General features: G+C 41.9%; 1 protein-coding gene and 1 pseudogene across 1 annotated transcript; both read left to right on the top strand.

Annotated features, from left to right (window-relative positions):
- The first annotated feature begins 4,377 nt into the window (after positions 1-4,377).
- LOC136485511 (disease resistance protein RGA5-like) lies at positions 4,378-10,049 on the top strand. Its single transcript, XM_066482371.1, has 4 exons — positions 4,378-4,553; positions 4,855-5,746; positions 7,298-9,263; positions 9,343-10,049. The coding sequence occupies exons 2-3, from the start codon at positions 4,911-4,913 to the stop codon at positions 9,228-9,230; spliced, it is 2,769 nt and encodes a 922-aa protein (XP_066338468.1). The 5' UTR covers positions 4,378-4,553; positions 4,855-4,910; the 3' UTR covers positions 9,231-9,263; positions 9,343-10,049.
- LOC136489432 (22 kDa alpha-zein 8-like) lies at positions 9,352-13,765 on the top strand (annotated as a pseudogene).
- Positions 13,766-15,250: the final 1,485 nt, after the last annotated feature.

Genomic DNA, 15,250 nt, shown 5'->3' with positions numbered 1-15,250 from the left:
GATGAACCTATGCATGGTTTGCTGTCTATGTTAATGTGTTCAGTCCTTTCTGTTAATGTGTGAGCAATGTCAGTGTTCTGATTCGGTTTGCATTTGTGTGTTTAGGTTGAGGAAGCTAATGCAACAGCACATGATATGAGGGTATTCAAAGATGCATTTGTGTGTTTAGGCATGGATACACTAGTCAGAATGTGTTGGCCATATGTGACTTAGATATGAGATTTACTTTTATTGTGGCGGGATGGCCTGGATCGGTTCATGATATGAGGGTATTCAAAGATGCAATTGAGAAGCATGGCGACAAGTTTCCACATCCCCCTCAAGGTATTGACTTGTCCTATGATCTCTTCTTTCACCTAGATGCTCATACTTTCCATATGGCTTACAAAAAAAAATTATGATTGTGTAGGGAAGTTTTATCTTGTTGACTCGGGTTACCTAAACCGACCGGGTTATCTTGCACTGTACAAGGGTACAAAGTATCCTCTCCCGGAGTTTCGAGAAGGACCAATGCCAAGAGGTAAAAAGGAGCTCTTTAATTATGCATATTCTTCGCTTCGAAATGTCATCGAGCTGTCTTTTGGAATTTTGAAGATGAAGTAAAGGATTTTGTTAGATTTACCGAGTTATCCGATGCCAAAGCAAAGCCAAATGACTATTGCGTGCATGGCCATTCATAATTTCATTCGAGAGAGTGCTTTAGCGGATAAGGACTTTGATTGGTGTGATAAAGATGAAAACTACGTTCCACTGGCCGAACCATCGTCTACTAAAGGAAATGGAGCTAGTACACATCAAGGGGAAGAAGATCAAAATATGAATCAGTTTCGGGCTTGATAGCCGATGGTTTGTATAGTAGGTCGTAGCTCTGATGATTTGTAATAATGAAGATTTGCGTACTGCATGAACATTATTTTGAATATATGAATAATTTGGGGAGTGCAAAGCCTGCCAGCAGCGCGGCAAGCATGGCCAGCGCGAGAACAGGGGTACAGCCCCCAGCAGATTAGCGCATTGAATAGGGGTATCTTGGTCTTTGTTCAACTGCCTTAATGGGTTTGGTCCCTGTTTTAGTCTCTAGTCTCTAAGTCCAAACATGCCCTTAACCAAAGGCAATCCCTTCTTGCTCTCTGCCAGTGCTGCCATGTTGGAGCATCTAATTGGCTGCTAATTTTGTTTCTAGTTAAAAGAAAAATTTGGCATGATTGGTTGGTAGGGTTAGTTGCCAGCCAATTTTGAGTGGTCCTGGTTTTTCATTGCCGCGTACTATGGTTGTTGAACAGTATTGACTGTTGGGGCGTCCGCATCCACCTCAGCGGCTGTTGCAAGGGGCGGGCAGGATTGGCTGATCCAAGATAGGCAAGGCATGGGATTGGTTGCCATTACTTCTAGGTGCAGTCTGGCTCTGTTTTTCATTTGAGCGGTTTTGGGGTTCCCAGATACCTGTGGAATGACTCCTGGGTTATCCATATTCCCCTCCAATCACACTATCACAGTGTCACTGGCATGGAATTCCAGCCCAACACTTCTTTTCAACTATAATCTTGTTGCCATTATATTTCATCTTGGGACAAAAAAAGAGAGTTACGCTACCTAGCTTCTCAAAGTAAAGTACTATCTATGTCCTGAAAAAGGATACTCCCTCCATACTAAAAAATGAAGTCTAGACAAGGCTTGGGTCAAACATTGAGAATATAAATCATGAATAACTTTTAAGTTGTTGAGTTTGGAAATATGAAAACCATATGTATAGATTTGTCTAGAAAAATACTTTCACAAAAATTTACATATATCACTTTTTGATAAATATCTTTCTAAAAATAAGTAGTCAAGGTTATGCTTTGTAGACCATGTCGCTGTCCAAAACGACTTCATTTTTTAGTACGAAGAGAGTACGTTTTAAGAACCGAACCACACAGTGCATTAGACCATGATTTGAACCATGACTAGTGGAGATGTGCTTAAAACATTAGCAAGTGGGAACACGAGAGCCAGAATTGCGGTCTTGTTTTAGTTTCCCTATGTCATTTAGAAGTGAGTTTACACGTAAGTGTCACATTTTCTTACTATTTTTTTTGTCAGGGAATCTACAGCGCAGCCAACCATGGTGCATGAGCCATAATTCTTTTTGAAGAAGACTTGACTTCGATCGAGACGAGCATTCACAAGTCATGGTTGGGCACATGTGGACAGGCTGGTGCTTAGGAGCACTTGTTACTTGTATTTCTTCTTCTATCTAATTTAGCTGTAGTGATGTCCAAACAAACCTAGGGTTGTTCAACGTTCATCTACTGGGAAGGAACCCATCAGGGAAGTACACATAGGGCTAAACAAAGAGCCAGAATTGCGGTCTTGTTCTAGTTTCCCTATGTCATTTAGAAGTGAGTTTACACGTAAGTGTCACATTTTCTTACTATTTTTTTTGGCAGGGAATCTACAGCGCAGCCAACCATGGTGCATGAGCCATAATTCTTTTTGAAGAAGACTTGACTTCGATCGAGACGAGCATTCACAAGTCATGGTTGGGCACATGTGGACAGGCTGGTGCTTAGGACATCGTGAGATTCTTGATTTATGGGCACATGTGGACAGGCTGGTGCTTAGGAGCACTTGTTACTTGTATTTCTTCTTCTATCTAATTTAGCTGTAGTGATGTCCAAACCAACCTAGGGTTGTTCAACGTTCATCTACTGGGAAGGAACCCATCAGGGAAGTACACATAGGGCTAAACAAAACTGCTGAAACCACAACTAGCCAGGCCATCAATGTGGAGTGTCTTATAGCCGGTAGTGATCCGGCTTCACTCCGGGTTATAAGTGTAACAACCCATAAGAAGAACTACTACAAGCACCTTGTGGAGTATTACCACTGTGAGGAAAAAGGATCTCGGCCCATTTAATTTGGATTTTGGTGTTCCATGATCAACATGACTAAGTTGGACTAACGTATTTACAAGTGTTTATTTTATAGTGCAATAGGATGCAAACGCGGATTGGACCAATGATTAGAACTTGTAGAAGATGATCAACACTCAAAGAAGACGCTAGAGGATGTACGATCAACCTAAAAGTGAAGCTAGGAGTCCAAGATGCGAAGATGAAGAAACCCACAAGAAGGATAGCAAAGAAACGAACAAAGGGCAAAGTTGCAGCTGGCACCGGATAGCACTGACAGGGCACCGCCCTATTTTTCAACACGCGGCACACCTTTTTGTTGCCCTCCAATGAAAAGAGCTTTCCTTAGATTTTACTATACTAGAAGAATAAATGTGGCCCACAGGTCGTGTGGGGAACCCGACAAAAAACACCTGGTATAACACACTTTCAGAATAACCACTGCAAGTTGTTTGTGAAAAAAATTAAAAAGGACCACGCCCACAACTAAAAACCACCAGTAGCATAACACCGAGGCAAAAGAAAAAACAAACTTAGGATCTATTTGGTTAAATTATGAGCTGTGAAAAAGTTGTTGTGAGTTGCAATAAAGCTGTTGTGAGTTATATGTTGTAGAAAAGTTGTAAGCTATTTGGTTGAAACAAGTATAAAACCTACCCTTGTTTTCTATCTCCCTTAAAACAACTGTACTACATGAAAACAGCTGCTTCTGTAAAAGTAGCTTTTGATTTCACCTGTTTGGTTGTCTTTCTACTTTTTAGTAGAAAAAGAGTTTTTTAGAAGCCTTATCATGTTGGAGGACTAGAAGCACAAAGCTACAACAAGTAGCACTAGAAAAAGAGACACACAACTACCCATGGGCCACAAGGGCTGCCAAAGGACAACCACATATAAATAGAAACTACTCAATGCAGAAGACTAGAAGGGGAATCTTCGTAGCTATTTCTTTGAAATAAGTCTATGGATTGTTCCATCGAGTTGCCATCTCCAGTAGAAGGGGAATCTTCCTATCTATTTCTTTGGGATGAGTCCATGCATTGTTCCATCGTTCAGAACATGTGGACTAGTTTCTATGGTCATGGCAACCAATCACACCAATAGAGGGTATTAGAGAACAAAGAAAAAATCACTCCCTCCGTTTCATAAAAAACGTCATTCTTACTTCCTGAGAAGTAAAACATTATCAATTTTGACCAATTATATATAAGAAAATACTAATATTATACTGCATAATCAGTACCATTAGATGAATTACTGAATATATATATTTTTATAATAAACTTATTTAAAGATATAAATATTGCAAATATTTTCTTGTCAAATTTTAAAAACTAACAAGCTAATTCCATAGCCACACTATTTGTAGTACGGAGGTGTAGTTGTGTTGAGTTGCGTGGGCAGTCTGTGTGGACCCTAACCACTCTGACGCGCTTAGTTAGCCAGTGGCCCAAATGAATGTCCGCAAGAGTAGGTGAGGTAGACATGTAGTTTATTTATTTGGACGTTGCTGCTGATCTCTCTTTCATTTACATATAAAGTACATGTTCCAAGCGGGCAGAGCGAGCTCTAGAATCTAGATAGGAGTCAAGTAAGGTGCAAGGGGCGGATCGATAGGCGGAAGAAGTTGGGGGTGGCGCGACTCTCAGCTACAAGCAACCGGTGAGTTTTGCTCTTTCTCTGGGGTCCATTCTAACATGAGAAAACAATCAGACACATGAAACCCCTATAAATACATATTTAAGAGCTTTCAGAAAATTTTAAACGACGTGCACTGGCATACTTACAGGTGTACATGACTTTTTTCTTTCTAAATTTAGTTTGTAACTCAATTTTTTGTGACAAGCACATGTATAAATGCACTACGTATGTGTACCATTTCAAACTTTCTGAAAACTCCTAAATATGTTCCCACTAAAGATAGGATATGTTTGTCTGAATAATGTTTCCCTACTATACACAGCTCACACATATACACAACAAAATTTGTGGCTTGTGCCCTGAGAGGCAGATCTGGCCATGGCAGAGGTTGTAGCGGGGGCACTACCGAACCTCCTCGCCAAGCTTGCTGATCTGATTCATGGCGAGTACAACCTGCAAAAGGAGGTGAAGAGCGGGATCAAGTTCCTAATGGCAGAGCTTGAGAGCATGAAGGGTGCTCTAGAGAAGATCTCAAATACACCAGTACACAAGCTGGACAATCAGGACAAGATTTGGGCTACAAACGTCAGGGAGCTCTCCTATGACATAGAGGACAGCCTTGACATATTCATGGTTCGATGCAAAGGGAAGAAGCTAGTCAAACAGCATGGGTTCAAGGAGGCCATTGATAGGTGCCTCGAATGGTTGATGCAGCCCAAGATTCGTCATAAGATTGCTATAAAAATCAGAGACATCAAGAGCCGTGTTGAAGAGGTAGCCAAGCGACGTGATCGGTACAAGGTCATCAGTAATGATGCTGCTAAGCCTGTAACAGTCGATCCTCGATTGTTGGCTCAGTACTATAAGGCAATAGAACTCATTGGCATTGACGAGGCACGAGAAGAGGTAATCAAGATTCTCGGAGAAGACAATGAAGTGCATAGGCAGCAATTTCCCCTAAAAGAAAAAGTGTGTAGGCAGCAACAAGACACGATAGTTTCTATTGTTGGATTTGGTGGCCTAGGGAAGACAACTCTTGCCAATGCGGTGTATGAAAAGCTTAGATCACGATTTGATTGCTCCGCCTGTATTTCAGTATCTCAGACTCCTGACATGGATATATTACTCAAGGACATGTTCTATCAACTTGCAAAGAAAAGGAATGCAAGAAATCAAGTTATGAATGAGGTCAGAGAATTCCTCAACAAGAAAAGGTACGAAAGCATCTCAGAACCTAGCCATCATTTTCTGTCTAATAATATGGTTTCTTTTTCTTGGAAATTGTCATTCACTGTAATTCTTTTAGACACGTCTCCATTTTTTTCACATGCATTTGAGAAAGGAACACATACAGAACTGGAGAAGATCGAGGTCCCAACAAATGAATCACCCCTGGAAAAAAATCTGTCCAAATAAATTTGTAACCTTTGTTATATTATGTTAGACGAAGGCTAACTTTATATCAAAATGGTAGATCTTGACAAGATCTATAACTTTGTAGCTAACTGCCTTTTCATCTTAGATCTTTTAAGGCCTAATATTCATTAGAATTTCTCAGTTTTTTAAATTGATAATTTTTAATTTTTCAAACTACCTGGATGGAGACATGCTCTATACTAGAGTTCTAATACTCAACATGATCTAAAACTTTATAGTTAACAAATTTTCATTCAAGATTGTCGAAAAGCTCAAATTTCAATATAAGATTCGGTAAAGTGAATGTAAAATAAAATCTTCCTTGGCAGAATTTTAGGAGACATGCCCACTGATTAATTAGAGTCAGGCACTTTTTGGGAGCCATGTCTATAAATGGTCAAACGGCCCCTAAGAGCAAGGCTAATAGTTACAGCCGGCTGCTGGCTGTAAGGTTCTTTACAGCCTTCTCCCAGCCCACTCATAAAGTAATAAGGTTTTCGCTATTAATACATGGCCCATTTATCTCTCTCACAAACTTTCTTGGTTCTTGTATCTAAGCTGGCTGTAAGCTTACAACCCGCTTCTTTTCTCTCTTCTTCACCTTAGCATTTAGCCAGCTTACAGCCTCTTATTATACTTGCTCTAAGCAAACGCCCACCTCTATTAATCATTTACAGAGGAGAGAATCCTAAGGAGAGCGTCTCTGTTAATCTAGTACTGTTTATAGATGCAGTCGCCTTAAGATGCCCGCCTCACAGAGGCGCCTCTGTAATTAGCTATTTTCAAAGCAGGGCTAAGTGTGCCCCTATAAAAATTGATTGACAGAGGTGACACATTTAAGAGACCCGCTTCTAAAATAGCTGTCCTAGAAAAATTCATGATTTTTTCTTATAGACTCAGATGAAGACAAATTTTATATTAAAATTGTAGAGCTCGACACGGTCTACAACTTTCTATTGGCAAGTTCTTGATTTGATACTGCTTAGAGTCCCAACAATCCAACCTATCTGCCAAACGATCTCATGACAAAGTAATTTTGAATCATTATCTTAAATGTTTCCTAAGAGAATCTACATCCAAAACGCTTCACTAAGAACCTAGATTCCTATCAAATGCACCCTAAATCATATATAGAGCAGTTTTATCACCTACACTAAACAAAGGAAGCAAGACGAAGTGGATACGCTTCATCAAATTACAACGCTATTACCTTTTACCTCTAGACATCTTGACTGAATCTTTAATAGCGCCATAGGTGGCTTTGTTATAAGTGGTACATAATTAAGCAAACTAGAACCTTAACTAGCTTAATCCGATAGTAACATAGCTTTCTTGTATTCTGTGCACAGATACTTAATTGTTATTGATGACATATGGGACATCACTGTTTGGGAAATGATAAAATGTGCTTTGCCGGATAATTGTTATGGAAATAAAATTATCACAACAACCCGTATTCTCAATATCGCCGAACAAGCTGGTGGTGCATACAAGTTAGAGCCACTTTCTATGAACAACTCCCGAAAATTACTGTATCAAAGAATATTTGGAAATGAAAGCAAAGACAAAAATGAAGACAATGAAAAATGTCCCGATGAGCTGGTGGAAGTATCTGAAAAAATATTGAAGAAATGTGCGGGTGTACCCTTGGCTATCATTACCATGGCTAGTCTATTGGCTTCTAAAGCAAGAAATAAAATGGAATGGTGCAAGGTGTGCAACTCTGTTGGTACTGGTCTTGAAAACAACTCAGCTTTGGAGAACATGAGAAAGATTTTAGCATTCAGCTATTTTGATCTGCCATACCATCTAAGGACTTGCTTGTTATATTTAAGTGTGTTTCCAGAAGATTATAAAATTAGCAAAAACCGTTTGATATGGATGTGGATAGCTGAAGGTTTTATCCAGTCTGGAAGACAGTGGAGGTGCCTATTTGATTGCGGCGAGAGTTATTTCAATGAGCTCATAAATAGAAGTATGATTCAACCCATACATGACACATACACTGGCTTGATAAAACAATGCCGCGTACATGATATGATCCTTGATCTAATTTGTTCCTTATCAAGTGAAGAGAACTTTGTTACTATACTAAATGATGTAGAAGGCACATCTCCATCAAATATGACCCGGAGGTTATCCTTTCAAAATGGCAAGGAGGCTCATGCTGCTACTTTGAACTTGCAACAAGTGAGGTCAGCTGTTGTCTTTCCATCTGGCATTGATTTTGTTCCAGCCATTTGGAGTTTTCGAGTTTTACGTGTACTGGATTTACACCACTGTACTCTTTCACAAGATTACAGCCTTACCTACCTTGGTAACTTATTTCACTTGAGATACTTAGGGCTAAGTTGCACAGGTATTGTTCAGCTCCCTGAAAAAATAGGAAACTTGAAAAATTTGCAAACACTGAACGTGATGCACAATCAAATTTCTTGCTTGCCATCGTCTGTTGTTCAGCTAAGAAATTTGATGTGCCTATTAGTTGACAAGTGGACAAGAATGCCAAATGGAATTGGGAACCTAACATGCCTTGAAGAGCTGTCAGTATTAAGAATCGACAAGTCGAGCGTGGACATTATAGAAGAGTTGGGCCAGCTCTCTGAACTGAGGGTGCTACATATCGTCTTGGGTAGATGGGAAGACAAGTTAGTGGAGTGCTTAGGCAAGCTAACAAAGATACAGAATTTATCTATCGAGGTCCCCGGTGGTGATGAACGCAGCATTGGTGGACTGGATGCCTGCTGGGCCGACGTCGCCCCTCGACACCTCAGTGCACTGAAGACACGGCGGAGCTGCTGGTTGTCAAAGCTGCCAACTTGGATGATGAATCCGTCTCTTGTTGTGAGTCTCACCACCGTATCCATTGCCATGACTGAGCTAGAGCCAGTTGACCTCAAAATCCTTGGGAGGTTTCCAGCCCTCCGCTATCTAGATCTGGAGGTGCACCAGGAGAACCACAAAAACCATGATGAATTCGCTTTTGGTGCTGGTTCGTTCCCATGCCTGGTACGCGGCGAGTTCTGCAGGTTCGCATGGCCTGTGGTATTTCGACGAGGAGCTATGCCCAGGCTCAGAGAGCTCTTTTTCAGCCTTTCCTATGTGAGGATGGGAGGAGAAACTGGTAGCAGCCGTTTGGGACTAGGGAAGCTGCCATCTCTCCAGCGTATCAACTTTGACTTCGTGTCTGAAGGCGTCACCAAGGAGGCAGTGAAGAAAGCTAAGGCTGCGCTGTGTCTTGCAGCACAAAACCATCCCAATCGTCCCACTCTTCGAATCTGATCAAATCAGATTGATGCACGGGTTAAGATGCAGGTGCGGTACTAATTTACGTACTATGCATTTTCCTTCTATCTGCCTCTAACTTTATTTTCTTATCTAAACAAAATGGCAGACGACGCACATGGGCTTGCAAGGCTACTACCACTACCTCCTCGTCAGCCTCTTCATCGTCGCCACCGTCCTCGGCGCGCTCCTGCTGGAGAGCTTCCCCGTGGACCTCGCCTTGGGCGTCCTCATCGCGCTGCAGGGGCTCTGGTTCTACCAGACGCCGTTCACGTTGTACCTGTACGGGCCCATGCTCCCTGCGGGCTGCGCCCGTGAGGCCGTGACGCCAACGGCCACATCGACTGCAGCGCACGCGCCGCGCAGGAGCGCGCCGAGCAGCTCGCCAAACTCCAGTTCTTTGGGCTCATCTTCGCGTTCGTCGTGCCCGGGTGCTACGCCGTTGCTGCGGCGAGGTGTGGGCATCCGGAGCTGGCCGTTATGCACGACAGGCACGTCGCGGCCATGGAGTGCCTGGGTGACGCCGGCGGCGGTGGCGACAGGAGGAGTGCGCGATCTAGTGGCCAATGGACAATGGTGCTGCTCTGGACTCTGGTTCTTGGATTTGATATAGCGGTATAGGAAATTCAGAGTACATGCATGATCAGAAATAGCCTGGCCATTCAGATTTCAGAGTTTTCAGACTTTCGGTATCAGGGTAGAGAGTGTACATTTTGGGATTAATTAGTGTTGAGTTGTAAATCAGTTAGGATCCAACGTCAGGTGGCGGTGTTACATAATCTAATGAATTGTAGATAAATATACAATATATGAGATATTTTTAAAATAATGTACCCCTTAGAAGTGCTGATTTCAGCTAGCCAAAATTGTGATTAGTTCAGTGTCAGTCCAAGCTTCCTAGGCGTATACGAACTCATTTCAGCTAGCTAGCTTGTCAGTGCACCAATTCCACATTCCATTCCGAACTGATCAAACATAGTGCGTGTTTAGTTCGCGAATTTTGGGAATTTGGTTACTGTAGCACTTTCGTTTTTATTTGGTAATTAGTGTTCAATCATGGACTAATTAGGCTTAAAACGTTCGTCTCGCAATTTCTAACCAAACTGTGCAATTAGTTTTTTTTCGTCTGCATTTAATGCTCCATGCACGTATCGCAAGATTCGATGTGATGGCTACTGTGACACTTTTTAAAAAACTTTTTGGCAACTATACAAGCAACTACTGGCCACTGGGCCGCGCAAGACCGAGCTCCGTTTTTTTTTTACCAAGCTCTAGCAGCCGCGTCGTACAGAAGGCCGACGGCGCTGTGGAAGTACCACGGTGGACGGCGACGGCCATTGGCTTCGGTGGCTGCGAAAGACGGCCCCGGCGGCGCGGCAGTCGGTGCAGAGTGGGGCGCGGGCGTGGCAGGAGCAGACCCTGTTGGTGCCGTGCACGAGTGACGAGTCGGTCGCACGGCAGGGAGAGCCTGGCGGCATCGGCGCGGCAGTAGACCTCCGCCGCCGTGGTTCCGCAGTAATCGCAGGTCGCCGCCTCCGTGCCGGCGTCACCGCCGTCCGCCCGAGTTCCCGTTCGTACGAGGAGAAATGAAGGAAGACGCGTTGATGGGGAGATCGAGAAACCGAGCGAAGTGAATCTGGGCTCTGGCGGACAAGGGCTGGGCATATAATTGTAATTAATTAGTCCAGCGCTTTAAGATCCGTACAATTTTTTTGAAAGAGGAGCACGGGAGTAAAACTCTCAAATTTATACATGGTTTCACGAGTTGCTTAACTTATGCTGTAACTGTTACTGATTTTAGATGAGGGAGATATAAAATGTGAGGAATACTTGTTAGCGCCAATGTTCTAAATAGCAGGCTAAGCCTCTTGGCGGCAGCCTTTCCCAAAGGCTAAGAAAAGCTATAGGGGGCTAAGCTATTTAACGGGCGAGCAAAAATTATGTCAACCATTAGATAATTTTACATGTAATAAACATAGAAGCTGAGGCCAATTCATTTATAGTAAAGAGTACACCAATCGTGAGCAGCAGTAGCATTGCGGTATAGAAAATCCTAAACGAATCAGCTATTCAGTTCACCATGAGTTGCAGCACTGCTGTACTACCATTCACGAGGCCGGACGCTACGCATCGACAAGTTGAGCGCTACAGAATTTTTTCCGCTATTTAGCGGCTAAAGGCACGCTATTCCCGCTAAAGCGATGTCTATTTAGCGCCGCTACAGCGCATTGGTGTTCTTGCAAATTGTGTTGTAGATGACCCAATAATGTTTGTTTCATTCATTCATGGAGCGATTACAGAAACCAAATTGTGTTGTGCCTCTCCTTTCATACCTCAATCGGCAGAGGTCAGTAATGCTTTACAGAGTAATTACAAAAACCAAAATTAATAAAATAACCAAATTAAACTAAGAAAACTGATTACAGAAACCAAAATTATGATATCAGTAATGCTTTACACAGAGTGAAGGAGTCATGTGAGCTGTTCTCTTGTCGGCATTCGCAATGTGAAAGCCGGACTGTCAGACTGGCAAAGCTGCAACAGCTGCCTGGCAGAGTACCTGGCTACGTCCAGCGGGACATGCAGTTTTTTTTTTTTGATAAAGGAAGTCTTTGTATTAATTTTAAGATCAGAATACCGAGTTGATACAATGTAATCTTGAAATTGCTTCTCACCTATGCATAACTAGATTCACAGAAGGTAACAAAAATTTAATAAATTTATAGACACACTTAGGCTTCTCAAAAAATGGAGAAGCCAAAGAAAACTATTTCTATGGCTTTGGTTTTTTTTTTTTTGCTCCAAAACGGCTTTGCTTTCATTGTTCTTGGCTTTAGAAGCCCTTCTTGTATGTGCTCGTTTGATAGGGTTTTTAATTGAGTCGGTAGAGAGGCTCCAACAAAAGGTCATGCCAAAGAGAGCCTAATAACTATCAATCCTTAGGATAAAGCGGACTAAGTATGCACACCTTTATTTTCTTGACATATAATACTAGGATATATGAGAAAGTCTAAAACATATAATTCACAGCTATCAAACCAAATCTTATTGAACAGAAAATTATCTAGGCTCCCAAAAACCCTTAAGTAACGAACTAAAGCCCCTGCGGTTGTTCAGCTAAGATGTAAGCGAAAATGGAATTTCTAGCTTACCTTCGACTACTGTTCAGCTAAGATGTTTGATGTGCCTGCGCATTGACATTCGTACAAGGGCACTAAAAGGGATTAGTAACCTAACATCCCATGGATAAACCAATATATGTGTTCAAAGTTGTCCACACAAAGTCTTACCTCTTAATTATTGTTTTTTAGTAAATGTTTGGTGCATATGTTTATATCTAGAAGCAAAATTGTGCAAGCCACCATAGACACAGAAGTAAACCTTTGCAGCCCATTAACTTAACAACACCAAAGTCATTAAATCAGCTGGACCCTATCAGTAACAGTTTCGATGTTGGTAACAACAAAGTACGAAACTTCTTGGGCAAACAAAATTTACGCGCTTGCAGCTGAGTACTTGCATTTGTGATATGTTCTTTTGAGAAAGTGATGGGCACATATGCTTTGACCGTGGCCATTCAAATCTGGTGCACGTATACCAATGAAAACACAATATAAGTTCATGAGCGAACCAAGGTCATTAAATCAGCTGGACCCTATCAATAACAATTTCGATGTTGGTAACAACAAAGTATGAAACTTCTTGGGCAAACAAAATTTATGACGAATATGATGTTTAAATTATTATCCCATGAATAAATTAATGAAAATTTTGCAGAGGGACACCAAACTTGTGTGGAATTGGCCGCTTAACACGCTAGCTCACTTTTCTGTTAGGTAGCATTACCAAAGATAGGATCCTTGCTGATGGACACCACACCCACTAAAATAATATTTTGATTTGGGCTATCTAAATCCAAAGGTAAAGCCCCAAGATTGAAGTACCAACAGTTCCAGCCAGCACTCAGTCAAACCATCGCAGCGTAGCAGCAGCAGCAACAGTTCTTGCCAGCACTCAGTCAACTAACCGTGGCGAATCCTGCCGCCTAGTGGCAACAGCAGCTGCTTGCATCCAACCCACCGGCTCCGGCGAACGCCGCTGCATACTAGCAACAACAACTACTGCAACAGGTCCTGTCAGCGGTCAGTCAACTAGCAGTGGCAAACCATGCTGCCTACCTGCAACAACAACATCTGCTTGCATCCAACCCACTGGCTGCGGCCAATGCCGCTGCATACCTACAACAACAGCTGCTGCAACAAATCCTACCAGCGCTCAGTCAACCAGCCATGGTGAACCCTACCGCCAACTTGCAACAGCAACAACTTCTTCCATTCAACCAGCTGGCTGCGGCGAACACTGTTGCATACCTGCAACAACATCAGCTTCTTCCAATTAACCCACTGGCAGTTGCTAACCCATTGGCTGCCGCCTTCCTGCAGTAGCAACAATTGTCGCCATTCAACCATATATCTTTGATGAACCCTGCCTTGTCGTGGCAGCAACCCATAGTTGGAGGTGCCATCTTCTAGATTACATATGAGTTGTACTTGATAACAAAGCTCTCATACCGGCGTGTGCAACTTCCCAGAAATAATCAATATATTGTTTGAGATTTATTTGAGTCTATTTCTTAACTGTGTTCTTCGTATATACAATTGAAACCATCAAATCATAATTAAACACACATGCTTGGTTAATACATAGATAATACAACATTACTTCATCAATCCAAAGATGTGCCAGCCTGACCTCTTGAATGTTCTCGTTCGGGTGTGTGCGTGTGTGTTTATATGATAGATGCGACTGTACGCGCTTGCAGCTGAGTACTTGCATTTGTGATATGTTCTTTTGAGAAAGTGATGGGCACATATGCTTTGACCGTGGCCGTTCAAATCTGGTGCACGTATACTAAGGAAAACACAATATAAGTTCATGAGCGAACCTATATGTGCCTCTGAAGTTGTTCACGCAAAGTCTTACCACTTAATTATTGTCTTTAGTAAATATTCGGTGCATATGTTTTTAACTAGAACCCAAATTGTGCATGCCACCATAATACTGTAGACATATAAGGTATCTTTGCAGCCCATGAACTTAACAACACCAAGGTCATTAAATCAGCTGGACCCTATCAGTAACAATTTTGATGTTGGTAGCAACAAAGTACAAAACTTCTTGGCCAAAAATAATTTATGACGAATATGAAGTTTAAATTATTATCCCATGAATAAATTAATGAAAATTTTGCGGAGGGTCACCAAACTTGTGTGGAATTTGCAGCTCAACACATTAGCTCACTTTTCAGCTAGGTAGCATTACCAAAGATGGGATGCTTGCTAATGGGCACCACACCCACTAAAATAATATTTTGATTTGGGCTATCTAAATCCAAAAGTAAAGCCCTAAGATTGAAGTACCAACCGGCCACCGCCATCCTACAATTTTGTAGAGAGAACCCACATGGAGTGTGCCATTCGGACTCCTAGCTTAGTCCAGTGGATTGCAATTTCCTTCTGTGTTTAGCTTGTGACAAAGGGCATGCTCTGAAATGTTAAATGTAAAAAATTAAGAAGTTCATTACTAACATGATGCTCTGAAATATTTTTAGCCATATTTGATTTCCAGATCCCAAAATGGGTGCCCAGTCCTAGCGATTAAGCTTACTAGCCCAATGTTCTCGATCTTTCGGACTAGATTCAACTCGTGTGTAAGCAAAGTCAAAATCTCTTTACGTAGACTCTAATGAATTAAATATGTGTACCTAGGGCACATTGTTCTAGCATAAAAGAATACGAAGGAGTGTCTTGTATGGAATTTCGAATTTGGATGTTGTAGTTTTTCGATAGAAAAATCAATGCTGAGCCCCATCTTAGTCTCTTTTTTCTTGAGTTTTTGCAGGATTGCTGAGTAAGGTTTACATTAGTCATCATGTTGTCTTTGTTCATGAATGGATCTATGCCTTTGAGCCCTAACTTATGTTTTAGATAGCTAGGAGGTTGGCCATGGTGTCCTCT

Source organism: Miscanthus floridulus, chromosome 10 (assembly GCF_019320115.1).
Source record: "Miscanthus floridulus cultivar M001 chromosome 10, ASM1932011v1, whole genome shotgun sequence".
NCBI lineage: Eukaryota > Viridiplantae > Streptophyta > Magnoliopsida > Poales > Poaceae > Miscanthus > Miscanthus floridulus.
Note: the sequence above shows the minus strand (reverse complement) of the source record. Positions and strands in the feature narration are given on the sequence as shown.